This window comes from Lathamus discolor, chromosome 4, assembly GCF_037157495.1.
Source record: "Lathamus discolor isolate bLatDis1 chromosome 4, bLatDis1.hap1, whole genome shotgun sequence".
NCBI classification, from domain to species: domain Eukaryota; kingdom Metazoa; phylum Chordata; class Aves; order Psittaciformes; family Psittacidae; genus Lathamus; species Lathamus discolor.
The window spans coordinates 117,576,394-117,604,051 of NC_088887.1; the positions used below are offsets into that span (position 1 = coordinate 117,576,394).

General features: G+C 40.3%; 1 protein-coding gene across 2 annotated transcripts in view; it reads left to right on the forward strand.

Annotated features, from left to right (window-relative positions):
• The window catches only part of SLC36A4 (solute carrier family 36 member 4), a 68,268-nt gene extending 55,666 nt beyond the window's left edge, over nucleotides 1–12,602 (forward strand). For both annotated transcript variants that reach the window (XM_065678785.1, XM_065678786.1), the window contains one exon: nucleotides 11,178–12,602. In XM_065678785.1, coding sequence (XP_065534857.1) covers nucleotides 11,178–11,485 — 308 coding nt within the window. In that variant the 3' untranslated portion in view covers nucleotides 11,486–12,602. The remainder of the gene's footprint in view (nucleotides 1–11,177) is intronic.
• Nucleotides 12,603–27,658: the final 15,056 nt, after the last annotated feature.

Here is a 27,658-nt window from a genome sequence, read left to right on the forward strand (position 1 = left end):
AATTGTTTTGGATCCTTTTCAACATCATTTCGGGAAGGTTTCATTTTTAGTGTACAATTTCATGGGCAGTTGAACAATAATGTAGAGTAGTGCATGTGTTTATTTCTGACACTGTCATACAAGTCTAGCAAAATATAAAACCACTTAGCATTGAAGTAGGCAGCTATTTTTGTCCTTATGTGTAACTACAGCATCTTATACTTAGCTTTTTTGTTTGATTATAAATTGTGAGGGCAGGGACTTTTATATCATAAGTATAAAACAACTTGTAAAAAATAGTGGGATTCTGTATCAATTTTATTTTATGATAGGATTAAAAATAAAATTACCTCTTCCTTGTGATCTTGCCATCTTTCTCTGTTCATGTCTATTTACAAGAAGTCTGTGCTGAATTCAAAAGTGAGACTCTCATTCACCTGAAGGCATGAGAGATTTTCTGGCAGGAAAGAAAGCTGTATGAAATAAAATTGATAGTGCTTTTATCTGGCATTCAGCGCAGTGAACTCCTGCCATAGTGATATTATAGATGTCCAAATGTTAATCATCGCAGTGTCTTAACTGTATTGCATTCATTATCACTGATATTTTCTTTCTTTGAGAATCATTACTTTCTGTTCTCTTTCACCTCCTTCTATCTCCCTTTTTTCACTGCAGCTAAGTAAGAGCTTCATTAAGAAATGCATTAATGTGGCAGTCAGCTGGTGCACTGTTGTTTTCAGCTACCCCCACTGATGCAGCTCTGAAACTGACACTCAGTATATTGAACTGAGAGTGACAAGTCTGCTGGTCATAAAAGTGTTGTCTACATCAAAAAATGAAATATGATTTTCATTACCAACACTGAGAAAATATCAGCAGAAAACCATTTAAGATGCATGTAAGCCAGTTTACAGCAAAAGAACAAATGAGTCCATTGCCCAGGTGGATGACCCCTCTGTTTTAAATAAGTAAGTCTACTTTTTCAAGCTGCCTTGTTAAAGCAAACATATTGCTGGTGTTTTTATTTATTTGTATTTCTTTGCATGGGTGGAAATGAAGCCTGAAGAGTTTACTTGGTGAAGTCACAGGAATTTTAGATGTAAGAATACTGCCTAGGGCATCTTTATGCTATCTCAGTGTTGCACTGCTGAATTGATCTGTTTCTTGCAGTATTCCCTTACAAGCTTGGATTAAGGAAAAGGAAGCCCAGCTTTCATACTTCTCCTTCCTTGGGATTTATCACAAATTGTTCTCATTTTCTTACAAAGTTGTGTCTATATCTTTAGTGGCATCCAGTCAGCCTGGAGTGATGTGAGTGTTTAATCAAGTGGTCTTACCTGTGGCTCTGGCTTAAAAGAAGGATGGGATAGCCAGTGAATTCCTTAATTTTTCTCTTTGCAGACAGGACATTTAATTAGCCAGTAGAGATATGCAGGCTAATTAGTAAGTTGGAAGATGCTGAACATTGTCCTCTCCCGCTGAGAAGCTAGCTCAGTAAAGGTAAAGATTTTAGTTAAGGAGTAGTTCAACTTGGGGAAAAAGTGAGTACAAAAAAATTCATCAACACCAGCTGAGCAGTATTTGCTCAGATAAAGTCCCCTGAATAATTGACAATGAAGTCTATCAAGTTCTTAGTGGGGAGACTTATATGATGTTGTTTAATATGGTTTTGAAAGTCATGTAGGTACAATTCTCAGTTGTTTTCAGTTACATGCTATTAAATAAGACCCTATGAAGCGTGCTACTATGCATTCCCTCGAATGAATATAACTGGGAGCAAAGAAATTTTATGAGGAAGGGAAAGTGAAAGTTATTGTCAAAACACTGAAAGTATTTGTTTCCCTTCAGGAAAGAATGTAAAATATGAAGCGAAATGCTAAGAGATGCTGTTACCAGTCTTTGCAACTTGCGTATAGAAGCCATTTCTCCTTCAGAGTATTGCTTTCTGACTCAAACCACAAAACAAGACAAAAAGAAAATCATAACCCAACAACAGTGTATGGAATTTAATTTCTCTTGGATATGCTGTTGTCACAATAAGTTTGTAGAAGAAAATAGTCTAACTAGTAAAACTAACTGATTGGGATAATGTTTCGCGCAGTGAAATGTAGTGATTTCACGCAGTGATATGCACGTTTTAATGTCTTAGTCACAAATGTGGCATATGGAAAGATTTGATCTCTGAGGAAGAAGGAAGTGACTCGGCTAAAGATACCTGGGTACATCTTATGTTTACAAATTCTTGGCATTTTGTTTTAATTTTCTAGTGGTAATTATTTTTCCTGCCTATAAGTAGACCAATATGATACTCAAATGTGCCTCTAGTAGAGGCAAACTGTGGTCAAGTGAATTCCCTGCTATGGATTCTGTCCATGCAGAGAGTTCAATGGAGAATGACACACACTTCCTTAGGTTACTTGTGTGTGGCACGCTGGTTATCACTCAACTGGCAAGGGGCATTTAGGTAAGATTTTACTCAAATTTAAGAGTGGCAGGGATTAGAAGTGATTGCATTCCTTTAGTAGCACTACTTGGTAGAGAGCAAACTCTGCTATCCAGGGAAGGTATGGGATGTGCAGTCAGCATCTCCGATTGACTGCAGTCTTGTGGGAGATCATATGAATATGAGTGAAAACTGTTCTTACCCACCTGTATCACTCGGTTAGTGTGAGAGAACATTTACAATTTGAAAAGCAAAATAACCATATTTAATATGTACTGAGTGAAAAAAAAGTTGGAAATAGATTGGAAGTCTCTTAAAATGAGCCCCAGCAAGACATCTGCTGCCTAGGCTGTATGGTAACTGGCAGGAGGTCCTGAATGCAGACTTCTAATTAGAAAAGCCCTTTATTTGCAAAATAGTTTCCTAATTTATAGATGGGGAAAAACATTTTCCCTCATGCATAGATACATTGTTCTGCGGAGAGCCAAATGTGCAAAGTTTTTCTTTCAAGATGCTAGAAATGATAGGCAGATTGCAAGTAAGCCTTTTGCAGATCGCAAAGGATAAAGGTAGCGAAAGCATTCCTTGAAAATATTTGAGAGCTTTTTCTCTGTATATTGAAAACAATTAGCAATAAAGAAACTACTTAGGGCCGTCAAAGGATAACTTTTCTGCCAGTGTGTATGCTGGCATCCTACTGCTTTTTTCTTTTAGATTAAAGTGATACATTGCTTCGCTTGAAGTTGTTTCTTAAAAAAATTACTTCATAGCTGGAATTAGTCACTCCAGGCATTTTCTTTGCTAGTGCTTCACATAGCATAAAAGCTAGAATACAAATGATGGCTTAGCGTTACTCATGATTAGTGGTTCGACAACCTGATCTTCACAGTTACAGAATTATAGAATCCCAGGTTAGAAAGGACTTGAAGGATTATCTGGTCCAACCTTTCTAGGCAAAACATGACCTAGACTAGATGGCCCAGCACATTGTCCAGCCAAATCTTAACAGTGTCCAATGCTGAGGAATGCCCCACTGCCTGGGGAAATTATTCCAATGGCTGTGAAAAATCTTCTTCTTCTGTCCAACCATAATCTCCCTGGGAGTAACTTGTGCCCATGACCCCTTTTGTGTTCCACGTGACTCCTTGTGTAAAAAGACAGTCTCTGTCTTCCTTGTAGCCACCTTTTAAGTACTGGAACATGGTGATAAGATCTCCCCTGAGCCGCCTTTTCTCTAGGCTGAGCAAGCCCGCATCTCTCAGTGTTTCCTCACACACAGCTTCCCAATCCTTGAATCATCTTTGTGGCTCTTCTCTGGACCCTCTGCAGCCTCTCCACATCTTTTCTGTGTATCAGGGTCCAAAAGCTGAACACATTACTCCAGGTGACAAGTGCTGAGCAGAGTGGGATAGGCTTCCAAACAACAGGCTTTCAAATGTCTGTCTTGTTTGATAAAAGAATAGAAAGGAATTGCTGGGTAATAACAGCTTGTGGTGTCTTCTGAACTGCCATTAGTCAAAATTAGCAATTTTTAAACTTTTATCCTCTTTTGTTTTCTCTACCTTTACCATGTGTAATGGGCAGCAAAGATATACAGATGGACCCATATGAGAATTAAGTCTTTTATGACTTCCTTGTAATGACTTCACCAGCCTGCTGCAGTTAGGACTTTAAAGTTCACTTGTCATAATAAAGGTACACAGCCTTAAAATACCAGAGCAAAATTAAGAAGACGTGTACCGCATTAAATAAATTACGTGCTTGCAGTGTTACATTTTCACATTTCTATTTGGTTTTCTTTTTATGTGATTTTCCTTCCCCTGCCTTGTTGAAATACTGCAACTCACTCTGGAGAGGAAGATGCTTATAAATGGGTGAATGATCTTCTCACATGGATATATTAACTAAATTCATGCCGTAAGTGGAAGGTTTGGATAAGACCTTGTCATTTACTCTTCTTCCTTATTATAGGACTTTCTTTCTTTACACTATATTCTCAAGTGCTTTGTCTCATTGAAAAGAATCACTTACCATGAGAGTGTATAAGATATCTTGTGATAACAAAAGGGAGGGATAAAATCTGAGCAATCCTTGAAACTAGGAAATCTTTCTGTACTATTTGTAATAGATCCTTCAAGGTCTTTGTGATGGGATATCATAGATATCCTATCTCATTGAGATCAAGTCTGAAGGAGCAATCATCTTCAATGTGTGCTAAATCTGTCCATATTCAGTGCAATTTAGTACGTGTTCTTGTGCTACACTTTATTGCTTTTCATCCAGTAACTGAAATTAAGTAGTTTCTATGCTTAACTATAATCAATATTATATATTTTATGCAAATTTCATAAAATATATTCTACTTATTTACATTACTTATTTTAGTAAATATTTTAATAATGAAGTATAATTAACCAATAAACATACTGGCTGATTCAGTCTATGGGGTACACACCAAACTTTCATGATATGGAGTATTATCACTGATATGGAGTATTACCACAGAGGTATTGATATTTGTTGGTGGGGCAGAGCAGCATTTTGACCTCCTGTGTTTTCTGACCATGTTAACAATCCCCCATGGTGCTCTGTAGTGTTCAGCCATGCCTAACCTATAAAATACGATTTTCTCTGACATGCTGTTTACATTCAAGATTGATCTAACCATCAGTTTTTGTTTATCCCCAAAAGCAAGTCAATACTAATCTACCTCAGCACAAGCCCCTTAAATCCACTTCTACTATAATTTTCATCCTTTTTCTTTCCTTATGTTGGAAAATCCTCTTAGTCCATCCTGATACAGTTTTATATTACCCTTCTCCTGTGAGTATTGTCTTAATTCCTTTTTCTTGTTTCTTTCATGACTTTTTCTCTAAAGGAAAACTACTGAGAGAAAATTCTTCCCCATCTGATCTAGAAAGAGCAGTATCATCTCTTCTACTTGACAAAACTTGTGGCAGTTTTGTGCCCTTAAAAATTCATTTATTTTCTAAATTGATTCTTATACTGACAATGGGTAGATCAATAGTCTAACTCCATGGTTATAATCCTATCCTTAAATCAATATTCACAAAGATCTTGGCAAGGAATTAACTGCTCCTTCAATTTAGGTTGGGAGTAAAACAGTGCTCCAACATCCAAATCAATGTTAAGGGAACAAACCCAGTGCAAGATCTTTCCTATACTTAAATCATGAAGTTAATTTTGTTTAACAAAAGTACTCTAAATTTGAATATTATGCTATAAATATAGTCTGATCCAGAGCTAACGATGAAGTCATTGCAGCAGGTTTTGTGACAGTAAAAAGGTAGGGGTTTGATGAATTTCAAACATACCATAATTCACTTTTTGTGTTATTTTACTCTATTTTTAGTAATATGAAGACCATAGACAGCAAATGTACATAATGTCACTGGACAAGGCTGCCCAAGGAAGTTGCGAATGCTCCATCCCTGGGCAGTGTTCAAGGCCAGGTTGGACAGGACTTTGAGCAGCCTGGTCTAGTGGAAGGTGTTCATGCCCATGGTGGGGGGTTGAACTGGATGATCGTAAGGTCCTTTCCAACCCAGACCATTTTATGCTTTCCACAAGAATATTCCAATAAACTTTAATTAGCGAAAGTATTTTTATCGAAGTATGGAGATGGTATTACATACTGTGAAGATGTTTTTGTTGGCTTTATTAGTTGATCTAATGATGATGGCTAATTTTGGGCTTACCAGGAGTAAAATAAATATTAGCAATGATGTGACAATGAAATTTACTTACTGCTATTAGGAAGTGACAAGTGTTCACTGTCATGTGAAAAGGACATATTATTTGAGAGGTCTGTTTATTAGAAGAAAAAGATGAATATACAATTGCTGGTAATCAAAATAGTTTGATGTGAAATCAATAAATCTGATTATTTATTTTCTGTGGGATTACTGAATTAAAAAGGATTCATCAAGACACATGCAAATTTAGTATTTTTTCCTAAGGATTGACCTGTGCAGTAAGCCCCAGCCTGCAGTGAGCACACCTCTCCCTGACCTGACTCTGGGAGAGATCGGTGCTTCTGACACATGGTACTCCTGAATTTCCCTGTTCTGAGCTGCAGGCAGCTATGCACTTGGTAGTTGAGTTTCCGTACATGATGAAGCAAGCTGCTCCCTCTGAACTTTGCTTTGCGAGGTGAAATGCCAACAAGTTAAGATTAAAAACATCTGCAGATGACTGCAATTTTTGATGGATTTGGACTGCAGGCCATAATTCAGTGCTTAATCTCCCTAAGGTTGGCAGCACAGGGAGCTGAACCTCAACTAGCTTCTGTACGTGTCTCTCTCCGGGAAGCCAAGGCACTTGGCAGCTTGTTTTTTCTATATCATCAATCAACACAGCAGGCTTTAACTAACTTGTGCTTGTGACACCAGCTGTTGCAAAGCATTACTTTGGAAATGGATTGGTCATCCACTGCAGTGGGATTCTTATCTCTTTATGGGCAATATTTTTTTAATTTACTTTTGACAGTTGCAGTAAATTCACAAGTTATTTATTAGCATGTCAGTAGTAATAATGGAACACGCCATATGCAATAAGTACTGATCATAACAAAGCCCTCTGCCTTTTTACAGCCCCAAATAAGCAGGCCAATTCAGATACTTTAATACTATATCCAAGCATTTGCTTTTTATGAAAAGCTTTTAAGATTGCTTGAAATCAGTGTGGCTTCTCATCTAGAAGGGGCTAAAATTTCACTGGAGAGTAAAGTATTTGGTTTGTAGGGTGCCTATCACTGCTATTATTTGCGTAATATAATATCTCATATGAAATAAGCAAAAATTAATATATTTTTAAGCCATTTTACTTCAGAAATAACCCCTGTGAATTATCACTTTTAAAATACTAATTTTAATCCAGCTTTGAATTATGATTAATGATCAATGATTAAAATTAATTTGGACTTAAATAGGATGTTGGCTCACCTTCAACACTGTCTCTTTGTGCTATAGGGACATAGGCTGAGAAAGCTGGGTCTATTCAGCCTGGAGAAGAGAAGGCTTCACGGAGACCTCATAGCAGCCTTCCAGTATCTGAAGGGGGCCTATAGGGATGCTGGGGAGGGACTCTTCATTAGAGACTGTAGTGACAGGACAAGGGGTGATGGGTTCAAACTTAAACAGGAGAGGTTTAGACTGGATATAAGGACGAAATTCTTTCCTGTGAGGGTAGTGAGGCACTGGAATGGGTTGCCCAGGGAGGTTGTGAGTGCTCCATCACTGGCAGTGTTCAAGGCCAAGTTGGACGAAGCCTTGTGTGGGATGGTTTAGTGTGAGGTGTCCCTGCCCATGGCAAGGGGGTCGGAACTAGATGATCTTGAGGTCCTTTCCAACCCTAACTATTCTATGATTCTATTCTATGATTGTAGTGAGCGCCTTATCACTTTCTAGGCTTAAAGGACATCATTCATGTCATCTTAAGTGATCATTTTACTTTTACTTTTTTAGCTTTTACTTTTCTCTACTAGCTGTAGGATTTTTACCAGCCTTCAGGCTGACTCATTAACCACTTGACTCATTAACCACTATTCTTTTCTCTAGTGAGTTTTTTGCCCATCTGGTTTCCCTCCATCCAGATACAAGAATATTGTGGCAGGCAATGTCAAAGACCTTTCTAAAGTTAAGGTAAATGACATCTGTTGCTCTTCCCTCATCCATAAATCAAGTCATTGTACCAGTATCCATAAATCAGTCATTGGTCAAGCATGATTTATTGTACAGGAATCCATTTTCTGTTCCCAGACACTCTTTTCTCAAAAATGTGCTCCCAACAGTATTTTCTCCATGATTTTTTTTCAAGGACAAAAGTGAATCTGACTTGGCTGTATTTGCCTGGATTATACTTTTGGCCTTTCTTGACACTTACTTTCCCTCAGTCACTAGGGATCTCCCCCAGTCTCCATGACCTTTCAAAGACAATATAAAGTTGTGTTAGAAGGACATTGGCCAGTTCTCTTAGAATCATATCTTAGAGTTGGAAAGGACCTTAAGATGATCTAGTTCCAACCCCCTGCTGTGGGCAGGGACACCTCACACTAGACCATATCTCCCAACGCTCTGTCCAACCTGGCCTTGAGCACTGCTGGGGATGGAGCATTTACCACTTCTTTGGGCAACCTGTTCCAGTGCCTCACCACCCTCACAGTAAAGAATTTCTTCCTAATATCTAACCTGAACTTCCCCTGTTTAAGTTTAAACCCATTCCCCCTTGTCTTGAACTCTTTTGGATACAACCCATCATGTCCTGTACACCTTTATGGTATAAAGTATATATCAAGTAATATTAAGTATATATCAATATATCAAGTATACATCAAGTAATTCCTGATTCAGTCCTCATCCAGTGATGGTAGTTCTTCTTGAACATTTTCACTGATCACAGGGGCTGGGAGAATGACTGAGGCAAAGGCAACTCTGTTGTTTCCTCACTTTATGTAGTAATCAAAAGGTATATAATGATTTTTTCTATTTTCAAGGGTGAGGGCAAGACAAACTTCTTTATATAAATTTATTTTGACTTATTGTTGCCTGGGTCTTGCTTTTGCTATGAGGCAACACATTAATCATGGATCACTGCTGACTTTCCTGTGACATAGCTTGATATATATAACACATCCAAGACAAAGATTGGGGAGTCTGGTGTGATGATGGTGAGTGGAGAGAAATAGGACTTTCTAGCAGCATTGGAAGCAGCATGGCCAGCTCTTCAAGACTTAGCCACTGCTCTCAACTCTTCACCTCTGCTCCCTGCAGCAAAACCAGTAAACATCAGGTTTTGCTTGTACTGTTGGGAGCCCTTTAGCTGTCTCACAATTGTAGTTCATTTTAAGAGACTGAGAACAAGAGGACAGAAGTTCAATTGCAGACTCATTTCTGGTGGGTCCGTAGAAATAGGTGTCTGAAGGAAAGCGATTGGCAGTGGGAACGGTATCAGTACTGTAAAGGTATAGGATCATCCATTTAGAACTCAATCTTAGTGAATTTGGCTGCATGCTTTACCTTTGTTTGTTGAATCTAGCTGTGTCTAGCAATTACATTATTTCACTGAAGTATGTCTAAAGAGGTTTGTATGATAAATTATCAGTAGCAAAGCTCAAACAAATTTACTGTAGGGACAAATAAATACAACATTTCAGGTGTAACAGCCTAACCAGATGTCATTTCTGAGCCCATGGATTGTAGTTAATTAAATAGTGAAATACATTTGCACATAATCCAGCATGTGCTGTGCCAGACACCTTGTGCTTGCTGGTTTTATGAAGATCACTTGGTGTTGCAGCTCATGTCTGCAGCATGAGGATGTTCCTTAGTGTCTCGCTGCCTGGTTTGCTTTGTATGTTGCCATCCAAAAGGGATGTTGCCTATGTTAAATCTCTGTTTATTCTGATGTCATTCTTTATGTATCTTTCTGCATAAGGAATAAAAAGAATGTAACTATAAAACCTTTTGTAAACAGCTTTGAAATCTGATGCAAAGTGCTGTAAAAAGTGAATTTACTTATATTTGAGTAACTGATATGGACGGTTCTGGGAAACGGATGGATCTGCCGTTTCCTTGAACAGGTCATTATGGCTCTGCTGTGTGTTGGGACAGTGACCTGGATTACCTGTCATTGTAAAGGGTAAAGATGTTTCAGGTAAAGAAACCATCTTCTCCTGTGTGAGTATAGTCTTCCCTAGTAACATTGGACAAAGCAATCATTGCAGTGTGAGGACAAATGATGTGAAGTACTTTCTATCTCTGCATAGTGTGTGCTGCAGGAAGATAATGATAAAAGAGTTTTTCGTTCCAAAGGGAATAAAGCCAAGCCATATGGTGTGTGTGGTTGTCTTGTGGGCAAGCGGTATCTCTTTATCTTTCACCCGTGAAACCAGAATTTGTCACCTCATAGTATAAATGCAGTTTATCTTCTGCTTTGTTCCTTTTTCTCCTTAGTTTTGGTTTTAGCTGTATTAAAAAGCATGCTTTTTCAGAAATTCAGTTAAGAAAAGGTTTTTTTTAACAGTTTTAAATCTGCAGCCATCTCTTATACTTCAGAAGAGCACATTCAAAATGTTCATTAGCTGAGAGCTTTACCAGACATTGCAAATACGCTTCTGCAGCACTTTTAAGTTCTTATGGACTGTGCATTACTGTGCAAGTATCAAGCACGCTTGCCAGTCAGTCTGGTCTAAGTGCTCATCCTGTATTGTTTAGGCATTCACAGGGCCTGAATTTATGGCGTGAATGGTATTGTGGCTGGAAAAGTTACAGAGGTGGGTAGTTTGTGACTTTTATTAACTTTGGCATAATTCCTTTCTCATTTTATTCAGCTTTGTCCTAGTTAATGCATAAACGTTTGGCATTTTCAGTCTTTAAATGTCATATTCATGCAGTGGAAGAAACTCTTTGTTTGGTATTGAGTAGGTTCCATCATAACAGTGGGATAAAAGACTTATCTTACCTATTTCTGAGTGTTGGGTGTTCCTAAGGTTACCTGAAGGACACCTCTTTCTCTACCCAAGCTTCCTTTGGTCGCAAGATGCCTATCATGTATCTGTAGAATTACAGAGTGTTAATATCAAGACAAGCATATAGGGCACACCACTTGTAGCTGGAAAAATAGAGAATGTTAAAACCTTTTAAACAGCCTGAACCACTAGATGATGTGTTTGTCATGGCTTTGTTTTCATGAGGATGTTGAATCTGAAGCCACCATTGTTATTCTTGTGTTTCAGGTGCTGTAGCTGTTTTGATCCCTCGCCTAGACCTGGTGATTTCTTTTGTTGGAGCCGTCAGCAGCAGCACTCTGGCACTGATTCTACCACCTCTGGTTGAAATCCTCACTTTCTACAAGGAAAACTTAAATTTATGGACGGTATTCAAAGACATTTTTATAGCTGTCATTGGAGTTGTTGGATTTTTAACAGGGACATATGTGACAGTTGAAGAAATCATTTATCCTGCATCCACAGTTCTAGCAAATGCAACAGAGAGCATCACTGCAGATGTAAATGTTACAAACGTGGTGGCTGGTTTACAGTAATAACCAGAGACTGTGAACTTTATTCCTTAAGAAGAAGTCCTAGATGGGTGGCAGACCTATGTATGGGACAAATTCCAATGGATTTTAAATGAATTTTTGAAAAATAGCATGCAGCCTTTTCTTACTCTGTTGTTTGTTTTTAACTTCATTCCTTCCCATCTGCTACCTGAATTAACTCCTTTGCTCCCGGCCTCCGCTCGTGTAGTGAAAAACTGAATTGATGTCAGGATTTAAAGTATATGTATGAAAATAGGAAAGAAACATGATTTTAGGTTATTTGCAAGAAAAGAAAGATTCTTTTAATAAAGAAGTCAGGACTCCTTTGTCAGAAAAGATGGAAGTCAGCCCATTCATTGTATCCAGGCAGCAAGTCTAGGCAAAACTGTTTTTACTCCAGCTCTGTTGTAAGGGTTGCAGTGGGAGCTCGGTAATGCATGGGCCTTCTCTTGCTGCCTCTGATGGGGTGAATTACACCCCAGTGAACCAGAGGCACTGCAGTTGTGAAAAAGAGCAGCTGTGTTTTTCATTGCCTTTCCGGGGACTTGAATGTGTGCTGTGGAGAAGTTCTTGGGTAGTTGCAGTTGCCTGGCTCTAATTCCTGGGAGTTATTATGTCTGGAATCACTGTACTGTGCAGAATGACTGTGACTCTTGTTCAGTCTTTTCACATTTGCCCCAAGGAGGGGGGTTTCAAGCAATTGGAAGGACCAAGCTATCTGTGGCTAGTGTAGCAAGCTACTGCTACTGGTGGGTTACATGACAGTAAGCATAAATACATTTCTTTCATGCTGACCATCTTAATCTCCAAGCTGAAGAATGGTCAAGACTGTAAGGTAAGGTTTAGAGGTAAAGGATGGATCTTTTATTAGACTAAGAGCTAGCTAGTTAGGAGCGTTCTTGCCACCTTGAGTGATCTGTTACTGTATGTTCCTGTACCATGAGATGTTCAGCACGCCCAGACCTCTGCTCCAGGGAAATGGCAACTGTGATGCTCAGTAGAGCCACGGAGGTCTGACTGTCCAAAGCAGCTTAAAGATTCACAATATTAATTTCTGTATGAGAAAGGAAAATATGAGACAATGCTTTCTAGAATGGAGCTTTTGCAGTACTTTCTTACGTAACAGGTATGAGTTATTTGTGAAAGAGCTTATGATTCCACAGCACTGTGAGCTGGGGGGTCACCAGGGATGTCTGTTTTGAAGCCCTTACTTCAAGCACTCCACCTTCCTGCAGGTTTTCTGAAGAAGTGACTCAGGACTTGCTTTCAAGTACTGGTGCTCTGTGGAGAGGTACAGTTTATGAGACCTAGAGTATACATGTGAAAATACAATATTTTTTTAGAAAGTAATTATATATTCCTTTGGATTTTGAACGAAAAATTGCAGGATGTTGTTTCTCAGAGCAATATTACTTTCACAATGCAAAAACATTGCATGATAAGCAGTTTATTTTTGTACATTAGATAACTGCTGCCCTGACCATTTTTTACACCATTTCTTGAGCCTTGATTTCAGCTATACAAATGCATGAAATACTGTTTGGATTATTTTCTCTGTTACTAAAAGTCTGTAGACTGCCTTTCTATAGACTGCCTATCTATATTTCTATTGGAACATATTATTTTTGGATTCTTACATTCTGCCTTACATAGGATCTGACATGCCTGTTACTGATTTGTGCTTCCTTTGTCTATTTTGGAAGGAAAAAAAGAACAAGTTGAGTTGATGAGTTGGTAATTGAGTCAAAATGGGTTTTGTTCACCAAGTCTGCAGTGCAGAGTTCCCAACTGGAATCCTGACTTCTCAGGGTTCATGTTTGGTTTTTGGGCTTATACTTCATAGATGACTTCAACTGCAAATGATAAAGCTATATTTTCTGGTCTTGTTTTCTGAAAAACACTATATTTTGTATAACAGAAACTGTATTTATCATACTCATTCCTGTTATGAAGAAATTTTTTTTTCTAAGGAATATTTTTAATGATAACATTCGCCCCAAGAAATGTGGTATGCCAAAACCTCTCTACTGTATTTGTACAAATTAAGATAGCAATATGTGTTACCTTTTGCTTGCCTTCAGCATACTCCTCAGAAATACTGAACCACATTACAGTGCTAGAGTCATATAATGCTTTATACATCTATATATTTTCCCTTCAGAATGCTTCCCCAGTTGTCTACTATGTGGTGACTGTATTTCAGCACTTTCATCTCCATCTTGATGAGGGCATTTCTGACAAAGATTTGTTTTAACATGTAGTTCAAACTGCCTTTGCTTGTTCAAGCAAATAAATACACTAATGCTCTTATTTTCATTGTAGCATGGGCAAAGTTAAATACTTGGCGGGCACTTTAAACAGATGAGCCTCTGCAGATACGATACTGCAGAATAAACCTTTTGTATGAAAGTGCCACAGAGGTGCAAACACAGGTAGTTAGAGAAACAAAAGGTAACTTCAGCTTTTCATCTTAAAGTTTTTTTAGTCCTTAAACTGTTTAAAAAGACATTGAATCTAAGTGTTTCCATCTGTTTCATAATGAATCTGTTGTTTACCTAAACCATACGTTACATGCTGATCATAGAATGTATTTCTGTGCAGCATATTTTACTTGACGTTTAAATACTTCTACATGGAACATTTTTAGTGGGTCTGGTAAGATTAAAATGCAGGTCATTTCTTCTTGTTACTTTTGCATCTTTCCACCCATGTGTGTTTGGAGAATAAAGGACTGTCATGGCCATTCATACCATCTGTTCTGCATCAGTTGTGTGCTACTGAACAGCTCTGAGAAGGTGCTTCTGCCAGTGTGCAGAAGGACTTGACCACTCAGAGTTAGTGACAGTGCAAGTGACGTGGTACTGTTAATGAAACTTTGCTGAACTGGGTATCTACAACCTAAATAGGCAGCCTTGGTACCCAGGTGAATCCAGCATATCATTCTGTAAGTCAGGCAGCTTGCTGAGAAGCTTGCTAGGTTTGAGGAATCTAATCTTTGCTATTAAACTATGGATAACGTGGCTCAAATACAAACCCTTACACATCTTACTGCTGTGTCTGACCAGGGTGCAGCCTGTCAAGGAGCAGATCTTCAAACCGGTGCATTGCCGTTGACTGACCAGGGATGAAGTAGTGTGTCTGTGCAGTGGGTCAGTGTTGTCATGTCTAGCAATGTTGTATCTTTTGAATCTTAAAAATGTTTATTAATATATTTTGCACAATGTCAATTTTCTCCTACAGTGTAGGACTTCTGTTACTTTAACACCCATACAGTGCATTTGCATGGCCTGCTCTTTCAGATAGAAAGAGTCAGGATAGAAAGAGTCAGGAATCAGAGTATCTTGCTCTGGATGAGATTAAAATGTCATGTAGTAAAAAACTAAGTCTGAATAATAAGACAGTTCCTGTGAAACCTTGCCAAAGATTTAAAAGAGGAAATTCTGACAGAAACCTCTTCTGAATAATAAGAGTGTTCATTCAGCTTTTAAAGTACTGTAATATAAATTGCAAGTTAAGACGCAGGGAGTGAAACTGAGAGATTTAATAGGTATGGTTTACATGAATATATATATAAGATGGAAATGTACTTTAGCACAAGCTAAATTAAACTGAAAAATGTATGTGATTGGCTTATGTTCCTGACAAGGAACAGAAAGCTATGATATTTATATACTGTACATGCACTCATATTTTACAATATAATATTGTTAACAGTTTTAATGTAATTTAATCATTAGCTGCGCTATAAGTAACTGGATCATTTTCTTGTCTGTAACTGTTCATACTCAAATATTGGGCAAGTAAGAGGGGGGTTTGCCTAATGTTCTATAACTTAAATCTTCTGTATCAATAAAGATTACAGTAATATTACCCTGCTAACTCACTGTTATCCTGCCTGTCACTGCTACTATGTCACTAGAAGAAATAGCTGTCTTAGTGCAGAATTTTCCTTTGAAGTTATCCAAGGAATGGCAAGTGAGTGCCTTGAGGCGGTCAGACAAGATCAAGAGCTGTCTTTTCATTGATAATGAATCTCATTTCAGTGTTGCATAAGCGCTCCTGAAAAATCCCACCTCCACCCCAAGGTTTTTCATGAGGGCACAGGTAAAGTCAGGCTTCTGCATCTTTTTAGAGGTGCTTTAGTAAGTGAGTTAATGTCCAAATGTATGAAGGGAGCCACAGGCTGAGGGCCTCTGTGGGACGAGTGTGAAGTGTATTTTGGGATTGCACATGACTTGTATAGGCATTTAGGGCAGGAGCCTATGGTGGGAAGGGAAAGGATCAAAGTGTTTTGGGAAAAATGGAGTTCTGTGATTGTATTAATGTAGACATAAAAGGGGCCAGTTAATCACATGTGAGCTGGGGATGGTCAGTCCAGTGCAGTCCCTCCTGTTGTCTGACTGAACTCCATTTATAACTGTTTTCTTCAGTGTCAGCGGCTGGAGACTGAATGTCTAAAACCAGAAGCTGGAGAGGTTGATAATGTGTCTCTATGTATGTACGTGTGTGTATATGTGCATATATGTGTATATTTATATTTTTTCCACTAACAGCCTTTCATCCTGATCAGCCAGAGAAGGGAAATGGATCAGGCCATTGGTGCTGTATGTGAGATCACTGTGATTCCAGTGTGTGTTGATCTTTGTTGCTGGCCGTGTGCATTTGTTTCTGTGTGGTGCCTGTGTGTGTACGCATACATACATGTGCTTACTGGCAATTTGTACTGTGGGTTGGATTGCTCAGGTTTGGCCTTTCTCTGATTTTGCAGTCGCAGATGCCCAGCACACCTTTTCTTTAGACAACGGCTTCTTTAGTGTTTTTTAAACAGCTCAATAGTTCTTGAAATTTGTGGATGTGGAATTTTGTGAAGTGCTTTTCATGGCTTCTGTGGATAACTTATGCTGGACAATCTTTGACTCCTAGCCTGATGGATTGATTTGACTTTGAGAGTGAACTCAAAACTACTGAAGCAAGTGAAGTCTTTTTGGTTCTGTTCTAGCATACGCATGCAGAAACAGTTTTCTTTTGGAAGCACTCCCATCTGTATCTGCCCAGACACGCACAGGGAGAATTGATTCTGTATCTTAGTTTTCAGCAGCTTTCCTAAATAGTGTTGTAAACACCCCAGAACTCAACTGTATCTTTGATGTATCTACTCTTCTAAATGTTGAGATAAAAAATGCCATTGGAAAGTTCAGAGTTTTTTCATTTTTTGGACCATTTTCATACCCAATACAATTGCTTTGCAGAACAGAACATTTTTTTGTTGTTTTCAACTGCCAGCCTTGAGAAACCAAAGCCCAGTGCTCTATTTTTCATGCTTCATCATGGTTAATAACATCCCAGGCAGTGTCCAAGGCCAGGTTGGACAGAGCTTTAAGCAACCTGGTCTAATCGATGTCCCTGCTCAATGCATCTGCCTCATGACTGATGGCTTTGTCTCAGGTTTCTTTATTAATTGGAGGATTCAGGATTTGCCACTTTTGTTTAGCCCAGCTGTTGTCAGAATTTATAACCAGCCCATACCAGTTGCAGCAGGGAAGTAGCAGCCTTCTAATTCAAAGAGTTCAAAAGCTCAGTTTTGGACATTCATCCACCAACACGTACTAATACCTACTTATCTGCTGCCTCTCCGCATTCACAATTTAAGCTATTTTTGCCTTCAACACAGGCACTAAATGTCCTGCCAAGTCTTACAAAGTTGCTCAAGGCACTGGGCAGAAAATCTCATCTCCTGGCATGCCCTGAAATAACCTGAAACGCTAATGGAAAGTTTGGCTTAGACGACCTGAAGCTCTTTATTAGAGGACTTCATGAAAGAAGGTGCCCTGAGGTCTGATTCTCAAGTCACCAAAGTCAGACTTGGCCAGAGTGGGCTGTGGCTCTCTTGTGGAAAACCCACCATTTGGGCTGTGGAGGTTGGGGGAAAACAGGAACAGCATGGGCCATGTCTCAGGTGAAATGCAGCTGCAGAAGCTGAGATGAAGATCCAGGCTGGAAGCTGGAAAGCCTCTCTGGATGCAGTCCAAGTACATCAGGACATCCTCCCATGGAGATCGTACTGATCTGCTGTTGAGAAAATCCCACAGCAACAAGCAGTGGCCCCAGCTCTTCGCTAAGACCTTTACAGGCTGTTTCTGGACTCCCCACCTTCCCCCCCTATATTTTTGCAGCCTCAGACTACTGCTGGATCTTTCTTCATTCACTAAAATCTGCATCAGACAGTCAAGCTCTTGTTCTTCCCGAGACTTCCCCCCTCTCTGTTCAGCTCACAGCTTCTGCTTCCATCAGTTTCCACCAGCTCAGCTGATGATCTTTCCTCTTTAAAAATGCATTCATTTTACTTCCATAACATGCCTCTCCTTGCACTATCAAATGCAGTGCCAGTTCCTGTTTACAGCTTCTATGATTTTGTCTGTAAATGTTGGCATTTTCTTGTTTCGGAGGCAATGCTGCAGTTTGTAAGGAGCTTGTCGGGCATTTTAATAATCACAGAATCACAGAATCACAGAATCCCAAGGGTTGGAAGGGACCTCAAAAGATCATCTAGTCCAACCCCCCTGCAAGAGCAGGGTAACCTACAGTACATCACACAGGAACTTGTCCAGGCGGGCCTTGAATATCTCCAGTGTAGGAGACTCCACAACCCCCCTGGGCAACCTGTTCCAGTGCTCTGTCACTCTTACAGTAAAGAAGTTCTTCCTGATGTTAACGTGGAACTTCCTATGTTCCAGTTTACACCCATTGCCCCTTGTCCTATCACTGGATATCACTGAAAAAAGCCTAGCTCCATCATCCTGACACCTACCCTTCACATATTTGTAAACATTGATGAGGTCACCCCTCAGTCTCCTCTTTTGCAAGCTAAAGAGACCCAGCTCCCTCAGCCTCTCCTCATAAGGGAGATGTTCCACTCCCTTAATCATCTTTGTGGCTCTGCGCTGGACTCCTTCAAGCAATTCCCTGTCCTTCTTGAACAGAGGGGCCCAGAACTGGACGCAATATTCCAGATGCGGCCTCACCAAGGCTGAGTAGAGGGGGAGGAGAACCTCTCTTGACCTACTAACCACTCCCTTTCTAATGCACCCTAAGATGCCATTTGCCTTCTTGGCCACAAGAGCACATTGCTGGCTCATGGTCATCCTCCTATCCACCAGGACCCCCAGGTCCCTTTCCCCTTCACTCCTTTCCAGCAGGTCAACCCCCAACCTGTACTGGTACATGGGGTTGTTCTTCCCCAGATGCAAGACTCTACACTTGCCCTTGTTAAATTTCATCAAGTTTCTCCCCGCCCAACTCTCCAGCCTGTCCAGGTCTCGCTGAATGGCAGCACAGTCCTCTGGTGTGTCAGCCACTCCTCCCAGTTTTGTGTCATCAGCAAACTTGCTGAGGGTGCACTCAGTTCCCTCATCCAGGTCATTGATGAAAATATTAAACAGCACCGGTCCCAGCACCGACCCCTGAGGAACTCCACTAGTCACAGACCTCCAGCTAGATTCTGCGCCATTGACCACAACTCTCTGCCTTCTTCCTTTCAACCAGTTCTCGATCCACCTCACTACTTGATCGTCAAGCCCACACTTCCTTAGCTTATCTATGAGGATGCTGTGGGAGACAGTATCAAATGCCTTACTGAAATCAAGAAAAACTACATCTACCGCTCTACCATCATCCCTCCACCTAGTCACTTCCTCATAGAAGGCTATAAGGTTGGTCATACATGACTTCCCCCTCATAAAACCATGTTGGCTGTTCTTAATGACCCCCTCATCCTTGATATGCCTAGTGATGGAGTCAAGAATAAGTTGTTCCATCATCTTTCCAGGGATGGAGGTAAGGCTGACCGGTCTATAATTACCCGGGTCCTCCTTCTTGCCCTTCTTATAGATTGGTGTGACCTTTGCCATCCGCCAATCCTCAGGCACCTCGCCCGTTTCCCACGACTTACCAAAGATGATGGAAAGTGGCCTAGCAATGACCTCCGCCAGCTCCCTCAGCACCCGTGGGTGCATTCCATCCGGACCCATCGATTTACAGATGTCCAGTTTGCATAGCTGATCCCTAACCCAATCCTCATCTACCAAAGCAAACTCCTCCTTTGTCCTGACTCCTTCTGGGGCTATAGAAATCCGGGGCCCTCGGGGAGAGTCTGCAGGAGTAAAGACAGAGGCAAAGAAGGCATTCAGCACCTCTGCCTTCTTTATATCCTCTGTCTCCAGGGTACCCACTTCGTTTAGCAGTGGGCCTATATTGCCTCTTGTTTTAGTTTTATTTGCTATGTGTTTGAAGAAGCCCTTTCTATTGTCTTTAACCCGACTAGCAAGATTGAGTTCCAAGGAGGCCTTAGCTGTCCTAATTGCCTCCCTACATCCTCTAACAACTGTCCTATATTCCTCCCAAGCGGCCAGCCCCTCCTTCCATAATCCATAGATTCTCCTTTTCCACTTGAGTTTGCCCAGCAGCTCCTTGTTTAACCACGCCGGTCTCCTAGATCCCTTACTTGACTTCCTACTCATTGGGACACTCCGATCCTGAGCTTGGAAGAAGCGGTCCTTGAATGCTAACCAACTATCTTGAGCCCCTTTACCGCCTAGTACACTTTCCCATGAGACTTCCCTTAGCAGTTGACTGAAGAGGCCAAAGTTGCCTCTCCATTGGAGATGTTTTATCCATAGTATGGAGCTTTTTTCCTTTATTATATTCAAAGTGCTACATTTCTTAGTTAGAGTACAGCAGGATGACCCTTTCTCTATGTCCTGAATTATAACACTCTTAATTTTTGATACAAAACAGGGCAGTGAATCCTGGGACTGCTGGAGGCCAGGCTGGCATCGTGATTTTCCAACCACAGTCGTTGTTCAGCTTAAAGAGAAATGATCCCTTACAGGCATTACAATGCCAATAAAATTTATTAATTCAAGTGTAGTGTATTTCTTCTGGGGCTGAGACGGATGAAATGTGCAGTTTGTCCTGCAGCGAGGTGAACTACCCAGTGGCAGGAAACAAGACTAGCTTGCCTGGACTCTTTTCCTTCAAACTGTGTAGCTTCTGGTTTCACAGTGGTTGTTCACTGCTGTATTTCATACTTTACTGTCACATCTCTGTCTTTGTAAGAGAAATAGTTTTATTTTGGTTGAGACTGTACAGTTTACCTCTCCTCCTCTATGCTATGTTAGAGTTAGGTGAGGTGGAAAGTTAAGAGAAGTAGTAATGTTCAATTAAGAAAATAGGAACCAAAAGATTGAAAGATCTAAAGCCATCATGGTATTCTGAAATCACACAGGAAATGGTAAAGCTCTTACTAGCACTAAACACAAGGTGCTGGGCTCAATAGGCAAATATAGCAAATAAATCCATTTCCTTCCTCTAAGGTCTTCAGTGTTCTCATTTACAAACAGCTTTAATTCACTGTGAATTGTCCTGAAACACCTCTAAAACACATTTCCAGTGTTATTTGATGAAATAAGTAAGATTTGTATCAGCTTCAGCAAGGATTTCGCTCACCATTAAGCAGGTGAGAATAACTGGGAACTTTTTGGTTTCTTTTTTCCCCTCTTTCCCTTCTTCTTTGCTACCAAAGGAAGGCACTTCAAGATCAGGAATGCAATGTATTCCTATCAAAAGAACAAAACTAGAGGGGCAATTACCCAGAACTGTCTGAATTACAGGCTCTGTTTTGCAGTATCTCAAGTCAGGCGTGCAAGTGAGGTTCCCCAGGTCTGGTAGTTACTTTTCAGAACCTTGGTTTATATTACACATTTGTACTTGGGAAGAGAGCATCCATCAGATAATTGTGGCAGATGTTCAATGCTCTGTATACATAAACGTGGGTGGCTCCCTTCAGGCAATGTTTGCTGCAAGATACAGATATTTATTGCTTTTTGCCTTCCCCATACAATACATCCTCCCGTGTAAAACAGTATTTTCATCTCATTTTCAATTGCCTCCATCAAACTTTGGCAGGGAACATAATTTACTGTTTGCTTCATGGATGTAATGAAGCAATGTTACTGCTGTGTTTTACAAAATAGTTTCCTCCTATTTATTTGTATCTTCCTTTTTAACAGAAAGTTAGAACATTATAGAAACTTTTGGTAAGAGTCCTCTCCATTTTTCCTGAACTCCATTAGGGATACAGAGTCATGCTGCCATTCGCTCTCTGGAGGATTCATAACTAGCAAAGGCTAATGTGCATCTAAAGCTTCTATGCTGCTTTGATGATTTCATCTGCAAGTGTAGCTTCACTCTTCACATGCTTAGTTTATGAGTAAGCACTGCTTTCTGCAGCCATGTGAGGAGCTTCTGGCTTAAGTATAGTTCAAAATATTTAGGGATGTTTCAACTTGTGCTGCAAAAGTGGTGCAGTGCAGCACAAGGGGCTCCAAGCACAGCCCTTCGCATGTATTGGACAAGCACCTGCAGATCTTGGCCTGTCCTTTTTCTTTCTCACTGATGTACAAAACATTCTCCCTTTGTTCCTGCAGCAGCAGCTGGTGGGATTGCTCAGGTTTAGGATGGAAACTCCATGCTCAGGACTAGTTTGATGATCTTATTGTTGTGTATCTGAATGTAGTTTGAAAGCAGAAACAGAAGATACATAAAACATCTAGCTCAGCAGTTACTCTGCTCTTGTCCCACTCAACTCTGCTCTTGTGAGACCTCACCTGGAGTATTGTGTGCAGTTCTGGTGTCCTCAACATAAAAAGGACATGGAACTGCTGGAACAAGTCCAGAGGAGGGCCACGAGGATGATCAGGGGACTGGAGCACCTCCCGTATGAAGACAGGCTGAGGAAGTTGGGGCTGTTCAGCCTGGAACAGAGAAGGCTGCGTGGAGACCTCATAGCAGCCTTCCAGTATCTGAAGGGGGCCTATAGGGATGCTGGGGAGGGACTCTTCATCAGGGACTGTAGTGACAGGACAAGGGGTAACAGGTTCAAACTTAAACAGGGGAAGTTTAAATTGGATATAAGGAGGAAATTCTTTCCTGTTAGGGTGGTGAGACACTGGAATCGGTTGCCCAGGGAGGTTGTGAGTACTCTATCCCTGGTGGTGTTCAAGGCCAGGTTGGATGAAGCCTTGGGTGGGTTGGTTTAGTGTGAGGTGTCCCTGTCCATGGCAGGGGGGTTGGACCTAGATGATCTTGAGGTCCTTTCCAACCCTAACTATTCTATGATTCTATGATTCTATTAACTGTTGCTTGGAAATATATGTACCCCTGCTTCGTCTAGTTTAGTCATAAATATCCAGAGGATGGAAGTTTAGAAGCTTTTATCCATCCCAGTGCCTCTCTGTCAGCAGATCCTGATTAAGGCTGGTTGAACTGTGCATTGGGCACACATTTCTTGTTTGAGCTGACCCTTCTTTACCCCTCTTGTTGATCTTCTGCCACCTCACTCAACGCTGCTGTTAGCATCTGCCTTTTAAATGATGTCTTTAACTGGAGACTGATAAAGTTAAATGCATTCAAACTTTCCTGTAATAGCTGCATTACCTACAGCTCACAAACCTGAGCATTCTTCTTCTAACTTTTCTATTAAATCAGTTTTCACTGGACCTGTAATACCTATAGACACAAAATAAATATCCACAAGGCATAATGCACTTCGGGATAACGACAGGCTGCTGAACAGCCTCTCAGGCAATGTAAGGAAAAACCTGCAGAATGTATTTTCCAACACGCTGTGTTAATGCACAGAAAACACAGTTCTGCTTTGCTGGTTTCACTTCATATTTTGCAGAGTATAAATGTGTTTGCAAAAAGCCATGAAAAGTTATATAGCTTAGGAGTATGAGTAAGGGACTAAGACCTCTCCTTTTGCTCATTACTGGATAATTCAACTGTTGGAGCAGAAATGTATGTTTATTAATAAAACATATAACAGTTTTGTAAGCCTAGGCAAAAAGTGTTGGTTTCCTCCTCAGTTTGGCTAGAGACTGAAATAAGAAAAGGAGCAGCTGTGAAAGTGTAAAGGCAACAATATTCACATGTTCATATAGCTTAAAGATGAAAAAGGTATCCAGAGATCACCAAACCCAAGCCTGGTGCATTGCAGACTGTTGCTTGACATCCAGAAACCTCAGTTCTTATACAGAAAGGTGTCAGGTCATTATGCAAGAATGACAATATATCTCGTAGAATCATAGAATCACAGAATGGTTTGGGTTGGAAAGGACCTCAAGATCATCCAGTTCCAACCCCCCTGCCATGGGCAGGGACACCTCACACTAAACCATCCCACACAAGGCTTCATCCAACCTGGCCTTGAACACTGCCAGGGATGGAGCACTCACAACCTCCCTGGGCAACCCATTCCAGTGCCTCACCACCCTCACAGTAAAGAACTTCTTCCTTATATCCAATCTAAGCTCATTCAATGCGAATACATCAAACAGCTTAAAATCCAACATTTCCTTTGGCACTTTGCTTAAGAGTTTAGTCGCCCTCTGCTAGAATTTTGTTTGTAGTTTCTCCTTTATATTTGTTTCCTTTTTGCTTCCAGACGTCTTTTAAAATGATTTCTCTTATTCCTCACCATATTAAAGCCCCATTCAGGACTTAGAACACTGTATTTTCTCCCATAAAGGCACTCCAAAATCTGAATGAGATGATTTATTGACTATCTTTGAAAACAGACTGAGCTATTGACAGTAACCTTTTGTGATCTTTTATTTCTGTAGTCTTTCACAACAGGCCTGCAGTGTGTGCTCACATTAAGCTGTCTGTCCACGATAACACTTCCAGATTTTACTCTTTCCACTCACTGCATAACTCATTAATTTCTCTTTCACAGGAGTATGAATTTGCACTTGTTTCAGTGAAATCACTTCCTCAATGCCAGCTTGCTCTGAATGATGCTTTCTCTCTTACTAATATCCACTCTGCTGTTTTTTCCATCATCAACTACATCTTCTGTTTTTTCCGTCGTGCACTACAAAACATATCTGCAGTGATTTTATCTTTACGTCTAGTTCATTGATTACACCTGCATTTTGTTTCCAGACTTAAGTCCTAGCTTCTGACTATAATCTTTGTGCCTTGCTATGGCACCTACATATTGCAGAGAAAATCCTCTGCATGCATTCCTCATGGAGGTGTGAAACAATCGCACCTGAATTATCAACTTGATTTTCTCTTTGGTGGATAAATACGTCAACTTTCTGTTCTCTCTCCACAAAGTAGATTGTGTATGGACTGTACTATTTCCTCCCTGGTGGCATTTCTTCAGGAGAAATTGAAGTTTTTAGCCTGATATGCCAAGACAATGAATTATCGAGTTGTATAAATGGATCTTTACCGATTACATCACCTTTCAGTGGCCAGTTCACCAGTCTGGCAAAAAGGCATAGCCATCACCTTTGAAATTTTGTCAAAGATACCCACGAATGTTTTGTCACAACTGTGACTCTGGGGAAGGCATTCAATGAACCCGATGTGACTGCCATCTGCTCCGATTATCGTGCTTGCCCGTGGAGTGTGCTGGCTCAGCAGCAGCCCTCCCAAACCCTTGCAAGCAACCACAGCCTGCACCAACTTTTGCCCCTTCAGTTTCTAGGAGATGGATGGGGAGTTCTGCTAAAGGAGGGAAGGAAACAAGAGGCTGTGAGCATCATTAAACACAGATCTGTGTGATATCAGGCTTCATTAGATTTATTCTTCATGCAGGAACCTGTTTACATAGTCAACACCAACTGCGATAACTGGTGGCGTGAGGTGGGTTAAGTTAGTTTACTTGGTGTTTTTTATTGTTCTCAGGCCTCACACCAGAATCTGTTTGCATTTATAGTCTTTCATCTGGAAAGAAAGGGAACAGACAGGCTATAAAATAGAAAAATGTATTTGCAGAGAACAAAACAAAAGACTAAAAGAACCTTGGGCAGATGTCTGTGGTGCCGCATTGTTTTTAACTTGGTTTTGAAAATAAAAGGACTAGCTCTGTTGATAATACCCCTTCAACAGGATCTTTGATCTTATTGCCACAAAACCAGAAGACAAATGTGGAGAAACTTAAGAGAGAATTCTCTGGGCTATAGATGTGAAGTAAAAATAATTGGTTTATGGCATTAGTTTCACACAGGCAGAACAGAGCTTTGATGGGCTTTCTTCTACTGATTGATGTAAAGTCCAGAAATCATTTCTACGAGAGTGGTGATGTTTGCAGCACAAAGTGCTGGAGAACCTTTGAAATATTCCCCTTGATGGGAATGCCAAAGACCAGCAGGTCTTGAAGTCTTATTGTTACCTCATTATGGAGCAGTCTTCATGTTAATTGACTGGTTTAATGAGACTTAGGCTTGTTTTTCAGGTGATACATGGAAATAGGGCATATTCCACAGAACAACTTGATGTCAGGAAGTATCAACTCAGAGACCCTGAGACATAATTAAGTCAGGTTTCTATTGCATAAAACTGATCTTGCTCACGTTCCTCATTTCAGTGATTCCCTCTGGGACAACAATCCATCCTGAGTCTGTGAAGGACAAAGTGTAGAAGAATGGAAAATGGTATTTTATGTGTTAGCACAAGTAATATAACCACACCTGAAGTGTAGTGATTTTCAATAGTGTAAGGCAAAGGAGGAAGAAATAGATTATATCTATGGAGCTGTCTACCTGTATGTGCTTCACTAGCACACTATGAGACCTTAACTTGCAGTAACATATTTTTCCTCATAATATGCCTGCAGTACAGTGAAACTGTGTTTGTATTTCATGGACAGTGGGAAAGGAAGGAAAGTGAGTGTTTTTAAGGATTTACTAGTACTTGTATGTGTCTAACAAAGGTGTCAATACACTTGCAAATGAGATCCAAGATGTCTCAAAATGAGCAGTCAACACCCAAACCAAGAAAAAGCCAGTATGTTCCTATGGAAAGTACTTTTTAAGGTCAATATCCAGAACTTCTTGGCTATGAAGAAAAGGAAGAAAGTTTGATAAAATACCTAGTGGAAAGCCGGCATGAAGTTAGTTACATTTATGGAGGTATTCCAGCCTAATAGAGAAAAAGATTTGGTCCTCAGAAGCATGAGGGAAAAATTGGTATGTTCTTAAAGAATAAATCTTGCCAGATTTTTTTTCCACAGAATTAGTAAAAGAGTCATTGAAAGCAAAGCAATTGAATTAGTTTATTGTGCTGTTGGATTATAGAACATTAGAGCTATATTTCCTGAAGCAGTGAGCATGAAATACAGTATCTGAAAAACTCACACTCAGAAAGAATTCAGATAAGCCTGAATATGAGCTCTCCTGGGACTGAAAATGGCATGAAAGACATATAAGGTTAGCACTAAGGGCAATACTTTTGGCAGAGTGAGATAGTAAACCAAAGATCTTTGTAATTTCTGTTTTCAAGTCTTTTCTTCAGTAATGATGCAGAAAGAAGAGAATAATGTGTTAATACAGTTGCATATCCTGCACTGAGAGGAGATGGCTGAAGACAGAGATGTTAGAGATGGGAATGAGAGAAGTAAAACTAGGGACGTATTGTGGAAGAGGAGGAAGGGAAGAAAATGCAACAATGAAAACAAAGTACTGAATGTTAAAGATTGCTAAATTCTACAGGGGCTGTTGAATCTGGGTCATTCTGAGAGCCAGGCCATGCCCAAGCACAGTTTTTACCTAGGAAGAAGGCAAGATTTAGAGCAAAACCAACCTATATTGCCCTAAAATGAGAGTATTTTGTTCCATGCTCTTCTGTGTTGAATTGCAGCCTACCCTGGTAGAGAAGTAGCTTTCAAACCTGCCCTCCAAGGAATTGCTGCCTGGGTTGTGACTTCCTTGCATGTAGGCTATTAAAGAGCTTAGGCTGTTAAAGACTTTAGGCATTAGATTCATAGCACAGAAGTCTGCATCCTTAATTCTTGTGGGTATAGCACTTCAAACATCCTTAGCATGGCTCTGGTAAAAAGAGGAAGACAAGGAGATGTAAGAGCTTCATTTCAAATCGTTGTGGGTCTGAAAGTGACTCCTACTTCTTAGTGTCTTAACAAGTCTGGTTTGGTACTTCTGAAGTGCTTCTTGTAGATGAGGAGGCTGGCTTCTGTGCAGGCTTTCTCTATGACCTTGAGTCCAAGCCAGACATGCAGAGACTGATCTGGCGTGTTCCTGCAGCACTGACGATCTCTGGCCCTGGGGTGAATTCACAGAGTGGAGGGAGATGAAAAGCAGAGGAGAAAAA